The following is a 19,124-nucleotide window of genomic DNA, read 5'->3' on the forward strand; positions in this document are numbered from 1 at the left end:
GTGTAGGACTGTAAGGCCCAGCCAACATGGCTACTTGTCAGGAGTGTTGGGAGCTCTAGTGCAAAACATGCAGAGGGTACCAGGTTCTGCTCCTGGAAAATACATTTATGACATATGTATTCCCTATAAAGTAGAAATTTTTGCACATTGAATGTTGACATTCACTTTCCAGTTTAGTCTTATTGATACGTGATGAGGCAGACTCAGCCTATCAATGCAAGATCCGCAAATCATTGTAAAATTTGACATTTCATGGTGTTAATAACCATTTTATTTAACATCATGATTAACTTACTTTTCCCTTTTTAAATCATAGATGACACATATTTGGAGCAGCAGAATATTTCCTCTCTTTTGCCGAGTCAGTACACTGTGGACAGCGTGACACAGAAGGCCTTAACACAAAGCGCAATGGACCTCACGGCAACTCATGTGTATCCCGAGAGCTTGTCATCACCTGTTACCAATCCTTCTGAGATGACCTCATTGGACCAAGAAGGATCAAGCAGAGTCTCAATAGGACAAAACATACCCACATTGGTTATTTCAGTAATAAGCAACGAGGCAGTCTTGAGTGATGATAGATTTATGAGCTCATTTCCTAATGCACAACAGACTCCTTCATTAAAGTCTTTTACAGAGGACTATCATTTGGGTTCCTTTCCAGTGAAGCCAACAAAAGAAACATTACAGACTGTATCGTTAGCTCCTTCATTACCCGCTCTCTCCTCACCACTTGAAATGCTGCAAACGACATTGCAAAGGGCTGTCTCTGTTCCTCTCCCATATTTGAAGCCTTTTGATGTGATAGGTGTAACTCTGACTCCAAGCAGAGACCTGCTCATGCCCCTGACTTACTTAACATCTGTTGTGTCTGAGGTGGTGGATGCAACAGCTGGAAAAGGAAGGGAGAATTCACCGTTCCATGCACTGTTTTCAACATCTGTGCTTTTTGATACTACTGTGGAAGAGTCACCCGTGTTTACGAAACAGCTGAATGAGGATATGCAAATTATGACAGACATTTTAACAAATACTGATACATACACTGAACCCCACTATAGTATTAATAGTAGCATAGCAGGAACTCTCAGCCTGGAAAGCTTTTCTGTTCTGAGCATTTTTGAGGAAATTCCTGTTTTGTTAACCAACACAGGGACAGCTGTGTTTTCGACTCATCTTCCTTTTGTTGTTCCCTCCACTCCCTCAGCTACATTTATGACTGCCTCTGGTAGTCTTTTTAATGAAGAATTGTTTACACATGAGTTTTCTCATAAATTCTCCAGAAGTACAGGATCAATTTTGCACGAAAGTTCAAAAATACCAACTCAAGTTGAGTTCTTCCGTGACTCCATGAGCCCAGTGCCTTTCACTAGACCATATGCTTCATGTTCATACTGTGACTTCTCCTCAGCTTCCTCAGAGCCAGTGTTTTCATTGCAGCCATCAGAAAATGAGGTGGGCTCGGGTGATTACATCGACACACTATCATTTGTGGCCACTGAAGTAAAAGGTGTTAGTCCACTTACATCAGTAGTTAATGAGCTCTATGATATGCAGGAGTCTCCTCCTGAAGTCTTTGATACTACCTTCCCCTCTAGACTTGTTGTTTCCTTCTCTTCAAGGTTTACAGAAGACTCCAAGTCAAATGCTGTGGAAATCAGCCTTAAAAACACAATATTTACACCAGTTTTCTCTTCTTATGAACAGTCTTCTGAGGTGATACCATTAGAACACAGTTACCTCTACTCTGTGACTGAAATGGCTGCATCGATGTCTAGCATTATGGAAGAACCACAATCTGATGTTGCCACAGCTTCCTCTGAGTTTGTCTTCGTAGGAAATGTGAGCACACCATACATGACAATCAGAAATTCAGGTCTGCTGGAAACACCTGAATATATATCCTCAGAATCTACATATATCCTTGGTAAAACCCTTGAGGGATTCCCCACACAAGAATATGCTGTAACTAGATCAGACATTCCATCCAGCCTTTCATTAACCCCCTTTCCCTCTGAGCCAAATGTTTTGTCCCATTTATCATCTGATAAAACCACATCTTTCTTGATATTGCCAAGTGATTTATCAACATTTTTACCTCATGTTTCACCCACATTCCTTCTGCCATCTGTGCTTTTCGACAATTCTTCTACCTGGGGTTCAGCGGAGCGCCCAGATGTTGACATCACAAGCATTGAGGCTTCTCAGTTGTCTTCATGGCAAACTTCATTTTTCAATTTGAATTCATCTTCTTTTCCAGTCGCACATAGTTCTACCACAGTGCCATCATCAAATTTCTATATGAACTCTTCTGTATACCTGGAACCAACATCAATCTTAACAATGACATCTGAATTTTATTTTACCTCAGCTTTCACAGAAGCTACCTCTCAGTTTGAATCATCATCCTTAGGCATTGGTGCAAGTATCCCTACACAGGTTCTCCCCACTAGTGTTTTAGAAACAGTTTTCACCAGCAATAGCTTAGGGGATGAAACACATGTGACTTCATGGTTCAGCTCCTTGCAGCGAACACCCAACTTACCATCTTCAACCCTTTTCTCAACTACTACTGTTGAGGAGACTGTTGCTACTGCGAAACACAGTTTGGTTTCCTCCTACGAGGCAGCTCCTAGCACATTTTTTTTAACAGCCACCTCCTCTATGCCACCATTGGCCACAGAACTGAGTAGTATAAAAGTTTCCCATACTGAATTGGTGGATACCTTGTCATCCTATGTCCCTACAATAAAGCCATCATCTGTGAATACTTCAAATGTATCTGGCATTCCAACAAGAGCTAATATAACTGAGTTTACCAGCATGACAATCTCTACTACCACCACTTCCAGTAATAAAATAGGCCTTTCTACAACTACCAGCAGTACACCAAGTTCTTCTGCATCTACTGTGACTTCTGTATCGGTCACTACTCCACAAGTTACAATGGCAACAGTTCCAACAACTACAACTAGACAGCCCTATGTTTGCGACATCACAGTCCCTGACAAATATCTAGTGACAGCTGGTAAGACTTTTTTCTTATTTATTCTCATGCTTGTGTACAGTGGTACAAAAGGAAAATGTTAAAGGGTCCTGATTAGTTAGGGGCAATTTCTCCCAAAGCCCTAAGGGCGCTATTTGTTATTTCTTTAAAATATTTGTAGTGCTTAACCTTAGTTGAATTCTCTAGCCATTCAAGTTTAGAATGGGAATGACACAAGTAGTTTGAAAGTAGCGCAGGAAGAAATTCCATTTTGGAGACACTCTTCAGAGCTGGAAGCAGTTCTGGATCCCTGCCTTGAGGAGAAGACAGCAGTCGGAGGAGACAACACTGGGTTTGAGCAGATGGTTCGGCTCAGTATAAGACAGATTGTTAACTTGTTTCTCCCTCTATCTGGGCTTCTTGGTTATAGAACTGTAACTGTATGTTTTAAGCACACCAGCATCACCTCATTAAATGAGCTGGAAACACGATGACATCTTATACTGCTCCTCAGGTGTCCTCTGAGTTTAGGGGAACGATTTTTCTTCTGCATAGTTGGTTGTATGGTCTACCATGCACCATATTTTGATGTCCCAAGTCTTATTTTACATTTTGTACAAAAGTACATACCTCTTGTTGAAATCTAAAAGTATGTGTATTTTGTACATCATTTTGAGATACTTGGAAGCCAGGAACAAGAAATAACCAGGCTTTAACCAAGAGTATTTCACACCCTTAAGTGCACAGCCTTCAAACTTGAACAGAGGTACATTCCTTTTGTACTTGGGTATCTGCGTCTAACTGCAAAATGTAAAGTGAGAATTGTTGTCACATCACTTACATTTCCCTGTGGTTCTCTAACTCTTTTCTCCTATTGCCAGTTAAGGATTTTCTCTCAGCTCTCTTGCAATTCAGCTGTTTTAAATTGCTGTATTTAGATCTGTGAGTGAATGATTTAAACTAAAGCTTGTTCATTTATTCAAACTTCCAGTGTTAGCCAGGAAATCTGTATTAGAAAATGTAAGTGAATCCATCAAAGGAATCCTGAGAACTGAATTTAGAAGACTGGTAGAACTAGAGGTAAGTGAAGCACAATCTGCATTATGACTACTACTGTTACATAATAATTTGATTCATTATGTAGATTGGAGGCATCTTCACTGAGATTCTTGAGAGAGAGAGGTGTTTCTCACTTGCATGTATTCCCTTTTTAATACACATCTGAAATTCCATCTGACCTCCATTTAACTATCTTGCTATGTTTCCAATGTAAAATTGCAGTTTGTGATTTATTGGCCCAATGGGCAGTATGCCCTGTCCTTGTTAACTCATCCAGTGAGTCTCCGAATAAGGCCTTAAATCCATCTCTCTCCCTGCTGCCCACCTCAGCCAACAATAGTATTAGCATAACTTAGGAAAGATCATTATGCAGCTCTACATTACATGTTACAACTCTCAACCACCACTTCAGAATTGCGTTGCTTTCATGTCAGAGATTTGTTGCAGTGGAATCACAATGATTAATGCAAGGAGAAAATACAAAATGGTATCTAACATTTGTGGCATGGGGCAGTATTTTGTCCTGCCGTTTGCCAGTGGAGCCCATCCCTAGTATGATGGGAAGCTAGCACTTTCTAAAGGAGCCAGAAAAAAGCCGGAGCACTAGTTTCTGGAATGGAACCGGTCAGCGGGATTAGTGAAGGGAGGTTGAATGATCTGTCCCATTCTAGAAATGAGCATTCCAGGTCATTTCTGAGATTGTTCTAGGAACTGTCGGACTGTTGTGCCAGTGGGGTCTCTTGCTGGTTTAACATACTCAACGGAGGTGCAGCCAGCAGCATTGGATGCTGCCCAGATGAACGGATTCTTGCTATAGAATAGCTAAATATGTCACTAATGCTGATAAGTAAACTTGAACAAATTATTTTTTATATCCTTGCTTTTCTACACCATTTGCTTAGACAGAGATATCTCTTCATTTACATTTCAGTTCTCTTCACTATTAAAGTTGAGCTTCAGGCAATTACATTTCTGCTTCTTTTTATCAATAATGCACATATCCTTCTAAGCCTGGATGTATCCTTTGGCAATATTTTTTCATAAGGCAAAGAAGATAGATTTCTATGCAGTCGCTCCTGCTTGGGTTTTGATGGAATGGTGTCACTCCTTGCTTGTTTCATCTTGGACTGAGAGCACCTTCCTTTCCTAGTGTTTTATATCTAAAGCATTCTCGGCTCCCTCATGAAAGAAATTCAGGTCTCAGAATGGAATACTGCCAAGGTTGCTATGCTCTGAAATTAACCACTGTGCAGTTTAATAACCTACACTAATGAATTGTTGTTGGATATCTTGGAAATGCATTCCCTAGTGTGAAACGTTTCACTGCAAACAAGCTTGACATACAGTTAAATTCCACACCAAAAACTGGTTTACATACAGTGAAGGTAAACAGTGTGTGTTGTATGGTTTGTTTCCCCTTTTGCATCTGGAATTACTTCTCACAGCTGTCTCATTTTTATGATGTGTTGTGCAGGAGGTAGTTCTTTTAAATGCAGCAGCGTGGCAAAGTACACCTCAGCAAATTGAACTATGTGGTTGCAATTTAACATTAATGGCTCAGCATCAATGTGAGAGGTACAAATTATGTAAGGTGATCCTTTTTTGTTGGAAAGTCTGGTGGTGAAAGGAGGGGCAAGCTTTGGAGGTTTCGTTATGAATATGCAAACATTTAGAGTGAGTGTGCAGAAACGGAGATGTCATCATAATGTTATACTCATTTTGTCAGTTGTCACTTGCTCCTAGAAATGTACTGCCATGGTTCCACCCAGGGAAATGTTGTATGTAGCTGTTTTTTTTATTTTATTAAGATGATGTTACCAGTGGAGTTTGGCAGTGCCAATGCTGGCAGGGCTGTATATTCCACTCCAGATTTTATTCTGAAAAATTGAGTACCACGGAGAGTTCCTTAAAAGTTTAGAATAGCTCATTTGGATATTAGGGCCATTATGCAACGTGGGGTCAGGCATGTCCATAGAATGCAGATAAGTAAAGTCACTGAATGTATACCCTTCATCAGTAATTACTTTCCTAATCTTTGAAACATTCTACTTAGCTTTCCGCTTAGGTTTTGGGTATTCATTTGTTTTGGGGTGGACTGATAAGGGAGTGAGGAAGTCTGAAGAATGCTTATTTGCAGCAACTCAGAAATACACTGCCAAATAGTGACTGTCTTTTCCTCCCCCCACTCCTTTTGCTTTGGTATACTTTGAAATAAATTCAATATTTAATTAGGGTTTTGGGAACTGTGAGGTTAAGTCTTTTCTGTGTAATTACTTTGAGCCAAAAGGTCAAACTTTTATTAGACTTCTTTATAAGGAGTCAGGAAGGTTGATCAGGAAACAAAAGGGTTGCAGAGGGCTCAAGTCAAAACTTTGCTTAGAAATGGGACCCAGGATAACAGCAGGAATAGGAGACAAAAAGAGTTTGGAAGAGGTTTACTAGCCAGTCAGGGGAAAAGCTTAGGAAAAAGTGAACAAGAAACAGGCCTCCTGATTGGTTAGACTTGAGCAGGGAATGTTAATGTATAAGAGGCAGATTAGAGGGCAAGATATACAGAAATTAAGAGAAAGAAGATCAGAAAGAGGTGAAGCTGCTGGAACTGGGGAATTGAAAGAGTGTTGTACAAAATAAAACAAGAGTGCTTAGATATTACTTGGACAAAATAGGGACAAGTCTAGTTAGGCTGTTTTATTTAGGCTGTTTTATTGCTTTTTTGTTCACGTTGTATGTGTGATACTCCTTCATAATTGATTTTTGTACTAATATTTTCTTTGGTAAAAATTAAAACATTCTTATTAGAATTCTTGTGGACTCTGCTTCTGGGTCTAATAGGCAGCCTCCACACTACCAAAAGGAGGTGCCTGAAACTCAAAGATGGGAAAAAACCTTTGTTGGAGGGAAACCTGGGATAGGGGAGAGTTGAGCTCACCATGTATCTTTTGCTCATGGAACAGGGTGATGCTACTCCGTGACAGCAAGTAAAAAATTAAAAGCATTCGCTTACATTTATGAAGCTTTTATAGAGCCTTCCTAATATCAAATGCTTTGTGTTTATTTTTGATGTGATAGTATGTATCTGGTGCATAAAGTGTATGTCAACTTCAGGACAATTAATTTGCACTTGGAACTTATTTAAGTATGCCTAGGATGAATTGTTTAAGGAATAGTTATATTAGCATTTTGGAGTTAGAAAGGAAGATTCTAGACTTCATGATTTCAGGGAAAAATACTGGTGTATCCTAAAGGCTGCATATAGTACCTAGGGTGACTCAGGGACTACATGCACCCCCACAGAAACAGTGCGGGTTGCTCACCCTGGCTTCGGATAAGCACATTTAAAAGCTAAAACTTTGTAATCTCATGAATGGTTAATGTGCTATTACAATTGTGGTGTCTGCTTTTATCTGGTATCACAGGCACCTTGGCTCATGGGAAGACTCAGCTGGGAGGAAGGTTTACTGCAGTAGCTAAACACTGCAGCCCTATATTATTAAGTTACACTTAGGTCCATTGAACTAAGTATAACAGAATTAGTTGTGACTTATGTCCCCTTCACTGTGGGGAGAGATAATTGCAACTAATTTAGTCTTGATCCAAGGCTGTATTATTATTATTATTAGCAGCAGTAGGAGCAGCAACAATAACAGCAGCAAAAATAATAATAAGAGTTTTATTTATGTACTGCCGAATAGGCAAGGCTATCTTGGCTTACAACACACAAAGCTATGCAAAATAGACAAAACCCCAACAACTCACAGGCTTCCTTTGTAGCCTCCCCTGTGCTGAACGCACACATACACAACCAGTGCAAAATAGATACACTTTCAAAACAACCTTTGTGCAGTGCAGAAAACCATGTTCCTTCTGGGGTGGTTTAAACTCGCATTTTCTGTTTGTTTGTCTTTGTAAATAGGTTTATAAGCTTTCTCCCAGATTCTCTTTTCTGGTGACCTCAGGTCCTTTTGTTTACACGGCAATTGCTGTCATCAATGCTCTTGTGAACAGCAGCCTTTTTCGTGCTCAGATACCTCTCATCTCATCACTGCAGCCTTCTCTCCCTGCTCCAGATCGCCAGTTCCAGGTGCAGACTGGTAAGTTAAACGAAATCAGCTTTGCATAGTTTGATTGTTATGAGAAGGAAGTGTTCTTAATGGTGAACATTCTTGATTGATTGATGGACTGATTAATTGAGTGATTTAGAGAGCACTGAATTGTAGGGTGTCTCAGCATGCATTGTGGAATGCACTGGACTACCTGCTCTTCCTGACTTTTATTTCTTAAGATTAATTTTTATCATTTAAAATTTAATTGGGAGGCTATGATCTTGAAAGCTGAAGTGCTGTCTTTATATAGATTCAGAAGAGGATTTTGTGCAAGTCCATTTTCTTTTATTTGGGGAAATAAGTGTGTGTGGCTAGCCATGCCCATCATGGCAATCGGTTTATGAATGGGCAGCAGCCTCCATGGAAGCCTTTTTGGGGCAACACTCTCCAACTTCCAGATATGTCCACCAAATTATTATTAATAATACTATTAATGACACAGTCAAGTTGTTTAAACGGCCGATTCATGGAACAACAATGCAGAGAATGAATGGCTCCTTTTTTCTCTCTTAATGCAAGCAGGATTTTCAGTGGGTTGATGCTGTGTGTGGTGCTCATGCAACTCTTTTCCAGTATTGCAAGAGTTCTGCGGGGTGGGGCTGTGCTACCTAAACCAGGGGTCTCCAAGCTTTTTCAGGCCACTGCCCCCTTTGCTCTTAGATGGCAACCTTAGTGCCCTTTTTCTTTATTTTAGGGTTTTTGCTTTCCTACAGATTTAAAACAACTGATCACTGCTGCCCTGGATCTTTCCACCACCCCAGGGGCGCAGTACCACCCATTTTGGGACTCACTGACCTACACCAACAGTGGGCAGAGGGCAGATCAGAGTTTACTGGTAGGTCTCTGGATGATTTCCAGTGGATTGACAAGGATCTCTGCCTCACAACCAATTAACGGCAGAGTCTGTCCCCTACTGACTGACAAATCAGGTTGCTGAAATGAAAATCCCTGGGGAGAATATCAGGAGCAGATTTTTGTGTGAAAAGGTAGTGAGCTCAGTTCCCTCTGGATGAACTAGATGGTAGTTTTTATGATTTTAGTAAAAAGATAAATCTGAACTCTGCTCGCACCCCCCCAACCTAGCCTGTGCTTAACTGCAGCAACAGACAATATGATACTATACTCCGGATTTAAGCTTTCAGACTGTATGAACAGGATCACAAATATGAAAATTTTAAAAGGCAAAATGCATTCTCATGTTCCATAGATATTTTAAGTACTTTTTCTCTTACAACTTCACCTAGCTATACTGCAAACAGCCAATTTGAAATGGGCTGGCTTCTAGGTGTGTGTTCTTCATTCTGTACAGTGTTGCCAAGTTTGTTCAAGGGCAAATATCAGCATCCACCTTGTCCATTATCTGTAAAATGAATGACATTTTTTCCTTTGCCACCAGTAAACAATCCCCACTACTCTTAAAACTATAAGCTTTTATAGATGTTCTGTAACTTTGTAAATTCTCTGCCTCGTTGCAGCTGCAGCGTGGGCCTGTGTGGCTTGCAATATGGGGCATTCGATACACTTGACAATCCCCTGGTTTTGTGGCTTTAACAAGAAGTTTATCAGTCCCTTTTTGGCCCAGCAAACCTCACTGTTGGACCACACAGTGCCGGCCAGTTTGTCACATAATGAGGTGAATGCAGGACCTACCAGGCTAGGTTCTCGTATGTGGGTCTTGGAAATCTGGTTGCACTTCAGGGCAGCCACAAGACTGAATCAGTAGTGACAGGTGCAGAAGTATAAATCAGAGCTCAGCACACTCTTACCAAGGGACTAGAGTGAATAGGTCAAAGATGCCCAAGAGACAGGAATGAACTAGGGGATCAGTCCAGGATAAAGTCTGTTACACTGATGTGGTGTTAGGTGCCTTGATTGAGGAAAGGTGGGGTATTCATCTGATAAATAAGAGGGGAACAAAAATGGCCTGATACAGAGGGAATTCACAAACATAGCCGCAAATATCCCAGCATTCAAACATGGCATATTGGTTACCCTGGAAGTACTCACTGCTGGGTAAGGTCAGCATGGTTTCCTGAGATTGTGCTGTGACAGTGTATTTATTTATTTAAAACATTTATATCTGATGCAATATCAAGGATCTCGGGCAGCCTTCCTAAGTATATGGTGACCTTCCCTAGCCTGATCCTTTCTAGATGTTTTAGACTACAGTTCCCAGCATTCCCAATCATTTGCCAGGGTAGCTGGGGCTGATGGGAGTTGTAATCCAATCATTTGGATAGTACCAAGTTGGGAAAGGTTAGTGTATGTAGTAAATGTATCCTATAATTCAAGAGTTGTAATGCTGCGTAGGTGATGTTTTGCAAGGAAGACACCAGGTGTTTGGAGTGGAAGTTCCTTTTCAAGCCCTGCCATCCCTACCCTGTTCACACAGATTATTATATTTAGTAACACAAAACATTTAACTTTCTGTTTCTAGTGCTTCAGTTTGTGCCACAAAGTATTGACATTGGGTTCTGCAACTTCAGCCAGCGCATTGAAAAAGGGCTGACAATTGCATTTGGGGAGGTGAGGAAACATCACCTGGATATTTCAAACTTCACTGTGCAGGTGAGATGAAGCTGATGGTGATGACATAACAATTACATTTCACCTTTCTTCCTTTTGCAAGGAACCCAGGCTGCCTTATGAGGTTCTCCTCCTCTTCAGTTTATCTCCACAACAATAACCTGCTGAAGGAGGTTAAGCTTGTAGTGAGTGACTGGCCCCAAGTCATCCAGTGAGCTTCGTAGCTGAATGGCAACTAGAATTCAGGTCTCCTGAATCCCAGTTCAAGACTCTTAACCACTGTTGCACAGTGATACTTGCATTTGCTGCAGTGGAAACTGTTCCTCTGCCGCTCCCCTCAACTCTGCCTTATCACAGTTTGCGCTATATTGAAGATAACATTGATGGCACTTTAATTATTGCTATAATTATTCCCAGTCTATCTTGAACTCAAGACCATGTTCATAGAACATTTCTTTTCTAAAGCTTACTAAATTCATCTTTAAAAGCAAAACAAAAGCAATCCTAGCAAAGCAGTAGGTTAGCAGCATTTTGTACTACAATAATGATGCCTTGCTCAACAAAGGTGTGTAGATTTTACTGTAGTGAGTTGGGTAGAATTCCTGAAGCAGAAAATTATTAGTAGAACTTCTGTACATTGTTTAGTTTTTTGGTATGCTTTTTGAATGTCTGCTGCTGAATTGTTGTCAGTATTATTCATGCTTGTGTACCCCTTGTTCCTGTATACTTAAGCTATATGTTAACATTTGTCATATAAGCAGATTGTCATAGCCCACTTTCGTTTAGTCGAAACATAGAATAGTTGTAATTTTCATTCCCTCATAATATCAAGAAGTTTCACCCTTATTCATTTGATTCTTCACTTTTCTTTTGATCTGGAAGGATCTGCTTCCCAGTATCTGGTGTGATGGAATGTTAGGTTAGATACAACAAGGCAGCATCCAACAAACACGTGGGACTGGGGAGAGCACACACTCCAGCCCCGCCTGCCATTTGTGGCAACTCTCTCTCATTGCTTGTGGAGGGTTATGCTTTGAGAAGAGCCTCCAGGATCCATGGAGACGCCACACCAGCTAGAATGCTGGGACATCAAGTATTCTGACTTGCATGGAGAACCTGCACAAATAGAAGAGGCTGCCTTCTCCCAAGAGTGGCCCTCCATGAGTAGTGGGCAATGGCTGAGATGAAAGAAAGGGACAGGGAAGTTCCAGGTTCATTCCCTTTTGTACCCAGATGTTAGATGACTTGCTCTGAAGCAGCTGCTTTGACATAGCATGCCAGTAGAGCAAGCCATTTAACAGTTTTGTTATAAATTTCTGTATAGCGATGGTTCCTGACTTGCTACATAGGCAAGGCTTGCAGGTCATTTTGTCACTTTCTGCTTCTTCCTGCTGATAAATGCACAGAGGTTCACAGTATGCAATTAGTGAAACTCAAGAATAGAAAACTATGGCCATGTTAGCATGCAGTGGTAAGGCAGAGGTCTGGAAAATCCTGACTTACAATGTTTGAACTATATGCTGGTACCCACACTCTGCTCACACCTCACTTGGCATTTTCCACTAGTGCAACTGGCTTAGCAAACTCAGAATAACCTCTGTCATATGCTGTCCAGGCATGGGATCCTGTGCATGGAAGACAAGCTCAGGATTCTGAGTGAAGACAGAATTACAGGCTGATTTCTTTTCCCTGAGTTTATGATCCCTGACTTGTTAACGAAACAGCAGGCCAGAATCCCAGGTTTGAGACACATGCAGAATAAGAATTTGGTCAGCTAATTGCACTAGCAGGAGTAGCCTGGTGGGTATGAATGGGCTGCAGGCACTTGCAAGCACATCTTGAACAGTAAACCAGGATCATCCTGCATTCTAACTAATATTAGCATGATAATGCAACCACCATGTTCTATTTTGTTAAAAATCAGCTCAAAAAGAGCTTGCAAAAATCATCCTTGAAAACAATAATACGGAGAAGTCAGTAAACAAATAACCTTTATTTAAAAAAAGAAAAGAAAATTTGACCCCTAAAGGACTATTCAGGTTGGGCTACCCTGACGTATCAACTGAAAAGGCCCTGCTCCTTTCCTTACAGTGACCAGTAATAATGCTTAGCATTTATATGGTGCTTCAGTGTCCTCAAACCTTTTTGCATATGTATGTATCAGTATCCTTACAAAAACCATGTAAGGCAGGGCATCATTATTAACTTCATATTGCAGATAAAGCATTGAAGCTGCGGGAAAGCTGCTGGTCTAAGGGTGTTCATGGTAGAAGCAACATTTGAACTCAGGAGCTCTTCAGTTCACACACTGGGTTTTAGCTGTTGTGCTGCACCTGCACTGTGCCTCCAATTCAGTACAGGTTCAGCTACTTTATAAAGTCATATTCTGCACTGGATAGATGCTGTTTGGACAGTTGGGAAGAGATTTCTGAATACAAATCCTGGAAAAGTCACTACACAAGAGTTCTACATTGTAACATGCTGCTTTCTATCTTAGCTTCTTTCATAGATTCACCTAGCTGGTCTAGTCCGAAACACTTGTTTGCACTGTTTATATGCACTTTGTGGTAATTATAGTATTAGACTTGTGGGAATGAAGGTTAATGCTAATGGTGCTTGCTTTATTCTAACTTGGTTGTTTCAGATCTTGAATATAAGTTTGAGTAGATCTAGAGCAGTATTTCGACAAGGCCCTGTAAAAATAGTTTTTGCCATCCAAGAGAAACAGGGATATTTGAATGGGTCTGAAGTCAGTGAACTGCTACGGAACCTGTCTGTGGTGGAATTCAGTTTCTATTTGGGCTTTCCTGTACAGTATATTGCAGAACGTGAGTATTCAAGTCAAATAATGATGCTTGTTTTCCTACTGAGTCTCTGCTTACTTGCTTGTCATAATCTCATTATCCTACTTTTCAGAAGCCTTCAAGGTGAGTTACTCACATTAAAATATTTTATTGTAAAATAAGAAACAGCCTCAAATTACAATCCCTTTCTTTCTGAGCACTTGGTCCACAGCAGGACAGAGACCCAGGAGGTGTAAACATTTTAAAAGTAGGAGAACATCTGATCGCATGCCTCCTACTATTATGTTTGGTTTGTCCTTAAGTCATCAAGAGATACATTTGAGACTGCTGGGCCCTACCTTAGGAAGTAGAAGTGAAGCAGTAAGTTTAATATTTAAAGATGAAAAAGAACACATTGTTTCACCGTAGAAATTCACAATTTGAATCAAAAGCTGTTCTTATGTAAGCTAGAGCGTAGAACGTCAGGCCCGGGAATCGAATTTGACCTTCCTGCAGTCCAGACCTAGTCACAGACAGCCACATCCATCCCATTCTCCTCAACCACCAGTTGGACAGTTGTTTCTCAGATTAGGTGTTTTTTTCCTATTCTGTAAGGCTGAAATGCCGCTCCCAAAGCTTAATTATTGGCAATAAGAGCTTTAAGCTAACATAATGCTGATAATTTCGCACCACTCCTTTTGCCATGGCGTGGTCCCCTTGCCTACAGCCTGCCCATCACTGGAATGTGCCTCCTGAGAACGTCTCCAAAATGGAGTTCTGCTCTGAGGCTAAGTCTCTGCATGCCAGATGCAACAAATAACACAGTTCATGTATGTGTATGTAGTCATGTATGTGTACCATGTGTGTAATATATAATGTCTGGGTGCATGCTTGAGTTTTTAGATTCCAGAAGAAGGCACATTAGAAAAGCCACTGGGTGAATTTACATGTCAATGTAACCCACCCCATGAATGCGATGTATAGTATGAGTTATTTGCAGAACAGCCCGTGGTGCACCTGACAGGTGACTAAGCTTACCATGGGTTGTTCTTTCCCTTCTTCCTACCAATTTTCCAGTTGGTATCCCAGAGTCCTACTCAGAAGAACCTATCTTGTCTTCTGTTCCCTGCGCAAGCTGTAGCCCCTCTTTCTTTGCAGTGTTATTCCCCTTAGAGTTACCTCCAGTGACAGCCTCTCCCTTCCACGAAAAAGGAGATAACAAGCAAGTGATAACTGTTCCAAAGTGCCACATGGGCATCAGTGGAGTAATCACCACTGGTGGTGACAAGAGGTTTTGCTGGTCCTGCCTAGAGATTCGCTTGCCACTTCCTGCAACCCATGATAGGATCAATCTTCTGGGTTTGGATGACAAGGCAATCCATTGTAGGCTCAACAACCCCTAGAACAAGGTGGATGGTGGATTGTTGCTCCAAAACAAGCCACTCTGTGGGAAATGGTCTAGGTTTGGACAGCATGGCAACCCACCATGACTAGTTACCCCTGATAGATTTCCCACTGTGTATACCTAGGCAGGAGGCTAAGCCGCTCTGCAAATAAAATCAGAAGCTTTCTAATGTTATGCTTCAGCTTTCTTCCCCTCCTCCAGTCTCTCCTAATATGCAAGCATATAATGGTTGTGTGGAAATTTAATTAATTTAGTTTAATGGTCAGAACGTGGAGCTGGCAGCGATTATTATCTTGGTCAATTGACTTTCCCCAGGACCTTGGCCAATTTATTTCACTGTCTTACCATGAATTATAAAATGCTCTCTTGATTCTGGGCAGTTACCTTTTCAGTCTTTTAATATATGTTCCCTCTTCTCCCATATTTTTTCCAGCTGTTTATTACTCTCAACTGAACACATCATACTTGATGAAATTTTCCTGGGTGAGAACAGGTACGTCATGTAAGATTGAACAGTGTGCATAGTTTCTTGGTAACCTATTAGTTGGATATGATAAAGAACCCATCATTAAAGTTCCTTTAAATTTTAAACATAGTGTTTACGGTTCTGAATAGCTATGGACCAACTCTCACATGCTCACCTTCAGTTGATCCAGAAATGCATTTCTTAAAGCAAAATAAAATAGAAAGAATTTAGATCGTTTTCTGAGTTATTCTAAGCTTCAGAAAGCAAGACCCCTTTTCACCTGCCCCTCCTCCACTCCCCGAACATTCTCCCCCATCCTTTTGTTTATTTAGCCAGTGGTAGGAGCTTTGTTGGCAGTATACCACGAGAAGTGGAACAACTGCTCTTGAGATTTGTAGTTCTGTTATCCCAAAAGTTCTTCCCCAAGCCTGCCTCAGGAGGACATTGCCACTCTCTCTCATTCTGAAACCATTTCTAAAATATTTAACATTATTCCAAAAAGGCTATGGTAGAATAACAGGATGGTACATAGAATTGTATTCAGAATCCTGAGGTTATGAAATGCAATCTGAGATTACTTTGTCTGTTGAGTTATTGCTATTATTGTCACAAAGCATGCTAGACTGGGGTCTCTCAGCACTGCAAGGCCAACTCCGTCAAGAAGTGTTGATCCTCTGCAAGTGAATGGAACAATTCATTCATCGTGTGTGTGTGTGTATGTGTGTGTGGTTCTCCTTGCTGAAAGAGGGGGCAAAGCCTGTTCTCTGTAAGGACCCTGGAGCAAAAGGTCCAGGGTCCTTACAGAGGGTGACTTTCACCCACTTTCCAGATATTGGTGGGGCTAGAGGAAAGAGGAGCCCAAAGCAAGGTCAGAAGGGGTTTCTGGAAGAAGAGAGAGAGGGTAGCTGGAGAAAGAGAAGAAAGCAGGAGCAGAAGAAGTAAGGTAGATGAGATAGAAGGGAGGGAAGGAGGGAGAGAAGCCTGAGTGAGTCACACATGCAGATACTGGAGGCACTCTCAACATTTTTGTGATTGGCCCCCACATTCCTATGGTAGCTAATTTGTTGTGGTGCCCAGGATGCCTCTTCAAAATGCCAACTTTTCCACTGACCCCAAAAAGTTGGCAACCTTGCCTTGAACTATGTTTGGGCAACATGTGGCCTGCATACAGTCCCTGCCACAGCTGCGCAGCTGTACAGTTCAGTGGGCAAAAAAACAAGACAACAAACATGGAAACAAAAAACCCTGCGAAAAGATTGGCCTGAAAAACCCCTTAATTTTTGCTGTTTTTTAAATCGCTGCTGCCGGCTGCCAAATTTTGAAAGTAGCTCCAGACTGAGAAAAGTTGTTTAGTCCTGGCTTAGATTATGACTCTGAATTCAAGAATGGATTTACCACAACCACTTTCCCTCTGGGCTGTTAGGGTGGTATATAAATGCAAATGATAGAGAGATAGAGCGAGCGAGCGAGCGAGCAAGCAAGCAAGCAAGCATAGTATACTTGCTGTCTAAAGTGAAATGATATGTTCTGAATTGCCCAGGTCTGCTTCTAGAAGCAACACATCTATATTGCATTTCTCTGTCTCTTCTGTAATCTGTAAATAAACTTGTCCCTTGGCCTGATGCACCACAGTAAGCAGTTCTGCATTCTATACCATTTTGCTGGGTGTCACTTGTAGGTGAAAAAACACATCATAATGGTGCCAGGACACAAGGTGATTGGTAGCAAATCATTATGGAGCAGAGAACTAGTTACAAACCTGTTGTTTTCAACAGCAGCCTCACATTCTTTGCAAGCTATAGCTCCATCCTAAATAATGTGGATTGTTCTGCCTTTCTTTACTTCTGGTGTTGGTTAAGAACTTATGGAAAATGTCTAATGAAATAGTCGGAGCTGCACAACAGCAGAAAACCTTGTGTGTGAGGTACTTAGCAATTATTTTTTTATGTAACTTTGAATTATACATAAGTGGTGAGTAGTGATCAGTCCTCTCCACAAAGATATACTTTCTGGTTCACTTCCTGATGGAGAGTGATCAAGCCCCCACAGTGATATTAGTAGGCTTTTAAGTCAGACATACAGATCTTTTGCTTACTCAGGGATAATTCCCACTGAGTTCAGCCATTATGCCCCAGTTTTGCACTGATCACTCTGATACCCTTCCAGCATCAAAATAATCACATGGAGAGAAGACATTGAAGATTTATTTCCAGGTTTCCAAGAGATACATGCAAACAAAAAGGTGGACATATCCAAAAGTAATCTCATCCCCAAAATAAAAAGAGCTGTAGCAAAAGTTGTTTCAAAACAAGGTCATATTTTCCTCAGGTAATTCCAGGGAGCCAAGTTAAGCATTAGAAAGAACCAAATCTTGCAGGTGTGAGAAGTGAGACTGAAGAAAGTTTCTCTGTCTTCTAGTTTTCTACCATAGTAGTTTTCTACCCCCATTTACTGTTTCTGTCCTTGATGTCAAACAAGTTCTCTCTTAGCTGGTCAGATCAAAGTCCCATGGTTATATTTCTGTACTCTTCTGCTTATATATGACTGTTCAAATCACACGTCTACATGTCAGCTGTGTCAGCAACAGAGGCCAAATTGTTTCCAGAGAAACACCAAGACACCGGGTGCCACCAGGGATGATTCTTACTTTGCAATTTCCCTGCTTCATTCACAGATTTTAATAGCAGTGTCTAGGTGGCATCACCTTCCATTTGCAACCTTCCCATGTTTCCCAGTGCTTTGTCTGTCTTTTTTCTTTCCATGAAATATTTTCTAAAGTGAAAAGATGAAGTAGTAGCAGAAGGCCTTTTGGTAGTTAGCTTTTTAAGCCCTCTATATCAGAGTGCACACAGGCTAGATGCTAAAGATTTGGATCTAGAAGAAGTCGTAAACCCAGAGCAATGGGTCATTAATTGCTAAGTCATTCTGCTTGTGCAGCTTTTTGTAGGAGTGAAAACTAGGTTTTGAACTATGTATATGAAGTGAGTTCAAGGTATGTTTGATCCAGTGGTTATGCAGTGCTTGTGTCAACAGCTGCACAACTGACTGTGCCAAAAAAAAAAAAAAAAAAGACACAGTGGAGCCAGATGACACTATTCAGTGGGACTTCATTTAGGCATGACTGACTTCAGTACCATTAGTTCAGTGAGTCTCTTTGAAGTATCACAAAGCATGGATCCAGTCCACGTCTTTATTATATAAAAAGAAAAAGAAGAGCAAATGAAAAGAGCTTTTAATGACCAGATTTTAGACTTGAAATACATACACTGCATCTTGCAGATTAGTGAGCTGCAGTATATCCACCAAGGCTTCCATTATCACCAATGAATCAAATTCCCACTTCACTACTTTGAATCCCATTGCATGGGATTTAAAGCTGCAAATTCAAAGAGTTTTTCCTATATTCTTATTTTCTATCTGAATGTCTATTTCACTATAGTTGTCCTGGGTGTTGTCAACCAGAAAATTTATGAGGACGTTTTCCAGGCTGAGATGGAGCGGAAACTAGCCCAGTTATTAAATGAGGCCTTGGGCAGAGGGCGGATATGGAAAAGGGCAACGTTTGCTGGGAACAACGTTGTGCAGGTATACAAATAGAATTCGGGCAGCTGTCAAAATCAGGAGAGAGTGCATCAGTCATACAAAACTTGCTGATCTGTGATTGTCTTTCTCACCCCAAATGTTTTAAATTATGTGTTGTTCTTACTGCTGTCTTTTGATTTACTGGTGACTGAAGCAAAGGGCTTTTTCTTTGATAACTGGCTTGCATAAGCAGAACTTGAATTAATTGGAC

At 40.9% G+C, this 19,124-nt stretch overlaps 1 protein-coding gene across 1 annotated transcript in view; it reads left to right on the top strand.

The window, feature by feature from the left end:
- KIAA1549 (KIAA1549 ortholog) overlaps positions 1-19,124 on the top strand; it is a 120,993-nt gene that overhangs the window by 65,500 nt on the left and 36,369 nt on the right. The window contains exons 2-8 of the mRNA XM_044441160.1: positions 317-3,031; positions 3,981-4,069; positions 7,962-8,139; positions 10,589-10,719; positions 13,322-13,505; positions 15,299-15,358; positions 18,771-18,916. Of these exons, the coding sequence (XP_044297095.1) occupies positions 317-3,031; positions 3,981-4,069; positions 7,962-8,139; positions 10,589-10,719; positions 13,322-13,505; positions 15,299-15,358; positions 18,771-18,916 (3,503 nt within the window). The remainder of the gene's footprint in view (positions 1-316; positions 3,032-3,980; positions 4,070-7,961; positions 8,140-10,588; positions 10,720-13,321; positions 13,506-15,298; positions 15,359-18,770; positions 18,917-19,124) is intronic.

This window comes from Varanus komodoensis, unplaced genomic scaffold, assembly GCF_004798865.1.
Source record: "Varanus komodoensis strain SLA01 unplaced genomic scaffold, ASM479886v1 scaffold39, whole genome shotgun sequence".
Lineage (NCBI taxonomy): Eukaryota > Metazoa > Chordata > Lepidosauria > Squamata > Varanidae > Varanus > Varanus komodoensis.